Source organism: Galeopterus variegatus, unplaced genomic scaffold (assembly GCF_000696425.1).
Source record: "Galeopterus variegatus unplaced genomic scaffold, G_variegatus-3.0.2 Scaffold2690, whole genome shotgun sequence".
NCBI classification, from domain to species: Eukaryota; Metazoa; Chordata; class Mammalia; order Dermoptera; family Cynocephalidae; genus Galeopterus; species Galeopterus variegatus.
In genome coordinates this window covers 110,831-120,103 of record NW_007728801.1, presented here as the reverse complement: position 1 = coordinate 120,103, position 9,273 = coordinate 110,831, and the positions used below count along the sequence as shown (strand labels likewise).

Here is a 9,273-nt window from a genome sequence, read left to right as displayed (position 1 = left end):
GTATATATGACTGATGTAGGCTGAGAAACTTTTCTCTGGATTTGAGACCAAAAATATTTGAAATACGTCCCTAAAACAAAAGGTAGAATTATTATTTTTATTAGTAATATGTCGATGCCGCAGTAAAAAACACACAAACAGAACAACGTGTATTATCAGGGCTGGGAGCACACATAAGCCTAGAAGCTAAGATTCAATGTTCATTTTTAGTTTCTAAAGTATTTTCAAGTTTGGATGTCAGGAGAAAGGAAAAAAGGTCCCCTGAGGCCACATGCAGAGGAAGAGCTGTAGAGACAGACTGACGACCATTCTGCTTCCTGCTTTTTATTTGATTTTATTCTTTGAAAAAAACAGATTTGAGAATTGCTGCTGTGCAGGCCAGCTGGTGCCACCATATGTGAACTTTGAAAAAATTCTGTATTTTCTGTCCCTTTGTGATTACGTGTGCTGCTGTACGGAGGCAAGGAAAACAAAGCCTAAAAGTAGGTTTTCCATGCTCCACAGCCACAACCCTTATCCCTGCCAGTTAAAGCACTGTCCCTTGAAAGTCAAATATAACCAGTCAGCTGACATTGATTGAGACTTTACTATGTGCCAGTCCTTGGGCAGGGTGCTCTCTCACAAGGTCGAGCTGGGTGGGAGTCTGGGATAAAGGATACAGCAAAAACTTGGGGATCCAACAGGGTTTACTGGGGATCCCATGCCCACCCACAGGACCTGATTTGAGCATTTTCATAGACCTTCTGAGTATTTTCCATATAGAAAATAGGAGAATTTTGCTTTTTGTTTCTTTCTCATTTTCATCAGTTCAAGTTTTTTCATGCATCCTAATAGCCATATATTTCATTTTCCACCCACCCAGACTCTTTGCTCCTTCCTATTCGTTCAGGGGAGAACTCATAAATGTCATTGGTCACAAATCCACTCTCCACGCTTGCCAGAGTCACAAACCCACTTTCTGATGGGTTCACAGCCATGTTGTCATAATCACAAGACATGTCATCAGGGGTGGCTTCTCCCGAACACACCCGGAATGAGATATTCTTCAGGTCTGGCCGGGTCTCAGCTAAGTCAGCTTCACTTTGTTTTCTTATGACATTGTAAACCTCTAGGTCCGGGCTGTTCCCTTGGTGAGGAGAGGGCCAGATGGTGTGTTGCTCCTTTGTGCTAGGGTCTGGCTGGTCCCGTTTTCTAGGAGGAAAGAAAACCAGGGCTGAGTTTTTTAGACCAGGTGATTGAAAATATCCCTGTGCTTCCTGATCAGGCAGGAGGAAGTCATCCTGAGCTCTCATTAAGCTGCACTTCTCACCTGCACAACTTTCAGGCCAGGCTTTGGGGTGTGGGGAAACAAACCAGGGCAGTGTTATGTTCAAAGTGATTGTATATCTGTCATTCACTGCTGCTGGAATGTAGGACAGGGTTATTATCCTGGGGTCCCCAGAGTCCCTGGCAGGTCCAGGGATAGAACAGGATGGGGGAAAAAATCACATTTAAAAAGACTTATCTCTAAGTGAAATTTAGCATGTCCTCCTATTATGAATGTAGGCAATAAACCAGAGTAGAATTTATAATATCTTTGACTTACTCATCAACAGAAATCATAGGTATTTTCACATCACATTGCAGTTATTATAGATGCCTTGAAATATTTTATACTCATCTCTACTTCAAAATTATAATTATGCCCATCACTAAATAAACATTAATAAAGAAGCACATGTATTGTTGTATCACATATTCATTTTTGAAAATATTTTGCTAGACTATATAATAGTATAATTGCTTCAATGTATTTTATTTTATTATAATTATACCCATCACTAAACAAAGAAGCATTAATAAAGAAGCACATGTATTACTGTATCACATACCCACTTTTGAAAATATTTTGATAGATTATATAACATTATAATTGCTTCCTTTGTAACCCAATATATTTTATTTTATGCACTTAAAAATATTGTTCTGTGAAGGAGTCCATAGGGTACGCCAGACTGCTACAGGGGTCTGTGGCACAAAAAAAGTTAAAAACCCTTGGGATAGACAGACTCCAGCTTTAGAATCATAATTCCCAAATTTTGGTGAGTAATTCTATTTTGGTTTATTGCCTACATTCATAATGTAGTAAGTGGAAGGAAGTGCATGCTAAACAGATAGCATAGGAAGGGAAATAAAAAAGCAGCTGCAGAGTAAGCAGTTGGAAAACATATTTGTAATTTTTTGAACTGAGTTCTATTTTTAGATTTAAAGGAAATCACTAATAGAAATGATCATAATAATAGCTAACATTTTGAGTGCTTACTTTATGCATGTCTATTCTACATGTATTAATTGCTTTAATCCTTGCAATAATCCCATAAGGAAGTTATTATTAAATGAAATAGGTTCTACATTGGAATCTTACTAATTATCTCAAATAGGTCATCAAAAGGAGTCAACTCTTGAATCAGTCCTTAGCCTTCCTGTTATAAAATGGGAACACTAGCCTTCTTCTATGTATACATTGTACCACGATGATGGGTAATAAAAAGGTAACTGAGAAGAGCTCTGGGTACCTAAAAAATGTGGGCACATGATCCTGACCATAAACAGGTTGTCTAGGCTACCTAGTGCACCTATTTTGTAATAATCTGCACTTATGTATTCAATTAAAGTCAATTAAAGGGAATTTGGCTCTTTGATTTTGAATTGAGTGGTTTAGTTTCAGATGTTTACCAGAATGCTTTGGAATGGTCATTTTTCATGTGGCTCACGATTCATTCCTTCACTCACTCGACAAACACTCCCAGAGTGAGCCCATACACTCACGGGAGCACTTTTGCTGGGTGACTCTTGCATACACAGTAGGTTAATAACACAGATTTACCCTTCACATCATTTAAAATCTTCCACACAAAAAATAATGTACGATCACTCTGTTAATCACAACTAAGCACAAATGCTGAGTACTGAATGCCCCGCGTCTGTCAGAGAATTGACTCTCAAATCTGCAGTGTTGATTCCCTTGTAGCTGCCTGGCTTTTAATGAAGTAACCAGGGCAACGTCCACATCTCAAAGAGTGTGGAAGACGCAAAGGTTTACAATGTTTGACTTGCCTCCTTCTGCAGATCCAAACCCAACATACAACTGTGATGACCACCAGGAGAAGAAGGGGAATGCTGGGAATTAGGATGTAGGCAAGATTCAAGGCACCTTCTGAAAAGAAAAAAGCACATTATCAGCATCAGTGATCCTTTCTGTGCTTCAAACCAGGCTTAAAAAGGCATAATCAAAACAGAGTATTCCAAAGAGCACATTCCTAGAAGGAAACAGAGGCATTGTTGCCCGGTTAGCAGAGTCTTCTAGTTTCATTTAGCAGGCATCTTCTGCCTGTCTTACTACTCTAAGTAATAATGAAAACGTTTCAATTTTTGGGTCTCTTGCAAATATTGGAAGGGCACTTTTGCTAATGAAAAAAAATTTTTTTTCAGAGAAAAGAGATTCCCTCTTTCCTTGTCTTTCTTCTCTCTCTCTCTCTCTTTTTTTTTTTTTTGTCTTTTTTGTGACCGGTAAGGGGATCGCAACCCTTGGTGTGGTGTCGCCCACACCGGGCTCAGCCAGCAGCGCACTGGCCACGGCGGGAGCGTCGCTGCGCTCCCAGCGCCGCACTCTCCCGGGTGCGCCACGGGGCCGGCCCTCTTTCTTCTCTCTTAGCAAAGCAGGGGCTATTTGGGCAGTATTGATGCTTTGGCCTCTCAGGACAGCCATAGGTGTTCCTCAAGAGGAAGGGAGGAGAGTGAGGGAAAAGAAGCAAGCCAGGAGTCTCAGTGTCACTACCAGGAAAGAGAAGGTCACACGAAGCACATGAATTAGACTGTAAAACCTTCCCAACATTTCTGACTAAGACCAACTGGATTTATTGGCTCCACCAGAAGTGACTGTGAAGGGCACTCAGAGGTATGATTTTCTGAACTTTCTAGTCCTTCAAGACTTAGAAACAGGGATGTTCCCCTTAAGGGGATTTGGGAGGAATTAAGGATTGGAGACTAATACCCTTCCTACTCCCACTGATCCAAGATTCCTGACCATCCAGAGGCTGTTGCTTTTTTTTTTCTATGAGGCTGCAAACCTGGCAACCATCCACAAACCAACCCCCAAACCCACCTTAAATACCACCATAACGATGGGCAATAGAAATGCCTCCCACCTTTGCACAGGACTCTGAACTGTTTTCAAAGCATTTTCACACATTATATCTGTTGCATAGTAAAGAGTTTGACTAACCTTCGTCCCTAGTTCCTGGGAGGGAGGCTCTAAATCATTGGGATGTCCCAAGTAACAGGAGTGACTTTGTTATTCATGACTCCTCAGAACATATCAGAGTTTATCATAAGGAGATGTCTCAGGATGGGGGCTAGCCACCCCAGAAAAACAGACCAGGTGGTTATAGGGTTGGGGCTTTGAGCCAGGTGATACTAGCCTCACCTCCTCTGGAGACTGAGTTCTACCACATGGCCAATGATCAAATCAATCATGCCTACATCATGAAACCCCAGTAAAAGCTCTGGACACCAAAGCTCAGTGGAGCTACCCAGTTGGTAAACACATGCTTGTGCCATGAGGATGATGATACATCCCAATTCCACAGAGGCAGGACATGAAATTTCCCCATTTGAAACCTTCCCAAGACTTCGCTCTATGCATCTCTTCATTTGGCTTTTCCTGATTTGTATCCTGTATAATAAAATGTAACCATAAGTATAGTGTTTTCCTAAGTTCTGTGAATTGTTCTAGTGAATTATTGAACCTGAGGAGGGTCATGGGCACCCCTGATTTGTAGCCAATTGGCCTGGGGACCTCCAAACTTGCAGCTGATGTCTGAAAGAAACTAGGGCAGTCTTGTGGATTGTGCCCTTAAGCTGTGGGATCCCTGCTACCTATAGTGGCTAGTGTCAGAAATGAATGGTGGTATCGCAATATCCTATTTCATTTTTTAAAAAGTTTATTTATTTATTAATATTTTTTTTTTACTTCTAAGATGATGTAGTGGAGCAGTTGGGGAAGGGGAGAGGGGAAGGGGGAAGGAAATAGGGTGGGAGAAGGAGGAAGGAGGGAGGGCATGGTTGAGGCCTGTGGCACCCCCCTCATTCCTGCAGGGGAGACCAGGGGGCTTCCAGCAGTGGTTTGGTTGTTACTGGGCTGATTGCAGATGTCAGGGGGGTGTGGCTGAAGCCCTTAGCCCCTAATATCCTATTTCATTTTATGGACACAATAATGCTCTGAGGCAGGTAAGAAAAACAGCATTACTTCCATTATGTAAATGATTAAACTGAAAACAGAGGAGTTAAGTGTTTTTTAAAGTTGCCCAGTACCAAAAATCCAGATTTCCCGGTTGAATCTCAGGGTGTGCGGTTGAAAGTCCATTAGCACTCCAGTTTATCACCCCATTTTCTTTTACCTTTTATGATCTAACTTTTAAAATGTTTTCATCCATTTCCTCTGTTTTGCAGATGAGTGTTATTCACGCATATTACACATCACAAATTGGGTCCTTCTGCTCTTATTTCTCTACATCCCTTCTCTCAGTACCTACCCCAACCCCCCAAGACTTTTGGGTGGTTCCCAAGGCTCTGTCTTCATGCAGATTTTTCACCCCCTGTCTAGTCTGATCTCCCTAATTGTCATAGGATAGCTCCATTTGCATATTTTACTGATGAAACTCAGCGTTTAATACAGTTTTTTTGCAAAGCCACAGATCCATTTTTAAGTAGCTGTGGGAGAGAACAAATAGGGACTGCACCCATGGGTAATCTGTGAACAAGGGAATCCCTTTACCTATTTTTCCCAGGAGAGTGCTGTACATACCTTTATTTTCTTTAAATGTTTCTTTGGCCTCTTCTTCCTGTGTTTCTTCTGGAAGCATGGGTGTTGCTGGCTCTGTCCATTCACCTGGAGAGAGACACATGGACTTGAGAACTTGGAGAAAGGCCACATCGTCCAGGTATTCTCTGACGTCCTTCCACATTCAAAGTTGGATGCAAAAAAACAGTAGCGATTTGACCAGTGACATTTATAAACAGAAAAGTAAAAGACTGAATTATCTACCCTAGAGGTTTGTCTTCATCTTTTTGGTGAGACCCTTGTTGCCAAGGATCAGGTACCGAAACAACTCACAAGCATCCAGCGTGGACATAAAGTACTGAGGTGCCAAGGGGAAGGGCCAATGACTCACTTCTAAGACCATAAATTACCAATTTGACTCATTTCTTGCCTCATTAGATTAAATTATTCCTTTCATATTGTTGATAACGACAAGTAACATCCAAAACTGAATTTGGAACTGTTGCTTTTTGACTTTGAGAGAAATAGACAACACTTGGGAGTGAGATGGATGGACTTGTTATCAAGGCTGGGTGTGGTGTATACCTGTCCAGATGGTCTGAGTTAACACCAGGGTCCTTCTGTTGAATAATCTGGTCTAAAGGACACATGGTTCTAAACTTATGAAGGGTTGCTGAGAAACAGCCCAAATTAACCAAATCTCAAATGACCAGCTTACCTCCAGGCCGGGTAGAAGGAGCTGTTGGTTTCTCTGTAGCAAAAGAAACAAAAACAAAAATAATAACTAAATTTTTATGCCATCTGAGTTAAATTGGCTAGAGCATGGCATCCATTTATTTGCTTGTTCAGTCATCCAATAAACTTTATTTATTGTTACCAGATTAGCTGTTGTTACCAGATATCAGAAACTAGGTCAGTAAATCCAAAGAATTGCTCCTGCACAAAGACTAGTCTTTCCCCAGCTTCACTTTGGTGCTCTTTTTAAAGTTTCCTTTTTTTTTTTGTCTTTTTTGTCTTTTTCCATGTCCAGCAACGGATCGCAACCCTCAGTGTCGCCCCCGTACCGGACCGGGGACCGGCAACGGGATCGCAACCCTCGGTGCCGCTCCCACGCCTTGCTCAGCCAGTGAGCAGGAACTGGTCTGTATGTGGGATCCGAACCCTCGGGCGGGAGCGCCGCCGCACTTCCCAAGCGGCGCACTATCCAGTGCGCCACCGGGCCGGCCCCTAAAGTTTACTTTTTAAAAAGTATTTTAAAACTCTTATATAAGAGAATTTCCAAATATGCACAAAAGTAGAAAGACTGGTATAAGGAACCCCTATGTACCACACACAGCTTCAACTCTTACCAATGTGTAGCTAATCTAGTTTGAACAATAATCCTTATTCCTCTCCCATGACACTCCCAGCCTGGATTATTTTAAAGCGATCCAAGATGTTTTATCAACTCATACTGGGGATGCTTTACAAAGCAATAAACACTGATATCCAAGCAGTGGAAGCAGTTTAGGGGCTAAGTAGACCACTGGCCAGCCTCAAGACACAGACTGAGGGTCTAGAACTCTGAGTTATTTAAAAATATTTCAAAGAGCCTCAGGAAAGTCAGGTTGCAGACAATCTACATCAAATGTTTTTGCTTTTGATTGGGAGTGTACCTCTTGTATTGGCAGCAAGTCTCTTATGCTAATCAGATGCTCTGGGGTTCCTAGGGACAGGGTTCCAGGGACAGGGTTCCTCTTACGGGCAAGAGTTTAGAAATCACAGTCTTAAGGCCAGGATGTCAAGCCTATTCTGAAGTTTCATTCAGAAAGGACAGAAACTTTTTAATGATCTTCCCACAAGTGTGTGCATATAGAGGTGATGCAAATCCATTTATTTATTAAAACAAAACAAACAAAAAACCCAAAGTACTTATATGGTGCCTACCATATGAATGAAACTGTCCTAAGTATTTTATAAAACAAACTCAATTAATCCTGATAACAGCCTCATAGGTAGCCTTATTATTACTCTGGATTTGTATATGAGGAAACCAAGATAAAGGGAGATTAAGGAATTTGCCAAATCTCACAGCTAATAAGTAGCTGAACTGGGATTTCAACCAAATAAATTCAAATAAAAATTAAAATAACAAGGAGACAGACAAAAATAGTAAGGAGACAACTGTGTGAGGTAGTGGAGATACAAGAGCAAATGAGAAATAATTCTGGCCCTGTAAGGAGTTTGTATTCTACAGCATGGCCATAAAATCTGGAAATAGAGGAGAATATTAATTAATATTAATTTTGTGATATTACATTGAGATGCATACTATACTCAATGACATTACATGATCTATTCATAGTATTGTCTCTCTCTAGTTCACTCTATTGTGCAAAATCACAATAAACATGGCACATCAATGCAGCATTTCCACAAATCCCTGCACATGCACCTGCAATCCCTCAGATGATTTGTCTTTGATTTTCCCTGAATATGCCTGTGCCTTTAGCATACCCCAGAAGTAATTAAGTGCTCAGATCTGGCTAGCATGCTGCCTACTCTACATGGCCATGTTCTCAAAACTAGTTTTAGATACTGTCATTCATCCAGTCTCTCGCCACTCTGGGCTCATGGAATGGATGTACAATCCTGTTGGAACCACATGTGTGATCTTCCCATGGCCCATCAGTGGTTAAACATGTATGTTTCCAGACTTCATGCCAACTATGTAATGAAGGGGACAAACTTGTAAATAGGTAGTTAAAGTACTGTGTGTGTGGTGCTATGATCCTCATAGGAGGAACACCTAACCTAGTTCTGAAGGGCCCTGGAAGGGTTTCCAAAGGAAGTTATTTTTTTAAGTTATTTTGAAATCATTTCTGATTTATGAAAATTTGCAAGAATAGTACAAAGAATTCTTATATATCCTTCACCTTGTCATTTTACCACATTTCGTTTACTTAATTATTCTGTCTCTCTTTATCTATCTATCCATCCGTCCATCCATCTGTGTATCTATACACATATATGTGTGTATATATGCATAAATACATACATAACTTTTTTCTTGAGAGTAAGTTGCAGACATGGTGCCCCTTTATTCCTAAACACTTCAATCTATATTTCAAAAGGGAAGGGGTGTTCTCTTACATGAACACAGTATGACTATCAAAACCAAGAAATTAACATTGATATAATACTATTATCTAATCTATCAAATCCTGCCAATTCTCCCAATAATGTTCTTTATAAAAAATCATCATCATCATCATCATTGTCACCACGATCATCATCATGGTCTCAGATCCAATCCAGGATCACCTGTTGCAACTAGTTTCTATGAGAGAAGGTGATGTTTAACTTGAACCTGAAGGGTGAGAATGAGTAGACGAGGAAAGGGGGATGGGCGTTCTAAGCACAGGAAACAGCAAATTAAGAGCTGCTGGGGAACTGCATTGGGTGCAAAGGTA

General features: G+C 40.8%; 1 protein-coding gene across 1 annotated transcript in view; it reads right to left on the bottom strand.

Moving 5' to 3' along the window:
- Positions 1–308: 308 nt before the first annotated feature.
- LAYN (layilin) overlaps positions 309–9,273 on the bottom strand; it is a 20,498-nt gene continuing 11,533 nt past the window's right edge. The window contains exons 4-7 of the mRNA XM_008582670.1: positions 6,540–6,572; positions 5,846–5,929; positions 3,097–3,196; positions 309–1,191 (exon numbers count right to left, since the gene is read on the bottom strand). Coding sequence (XP_008580892.1) covers positions 828–1,191; positions 3,097–3,196; positions 5,846–5,929; positions 6,540–6,572 — 581 coding nt within the window. The 3' untranslated portion in view covers positions 309–827. The remainder of the gene's footprint in view (positions 1,192–3,096; positions 3,197–5,845; positions 5,930–6,539; positions 6,573–9,273) is intronic.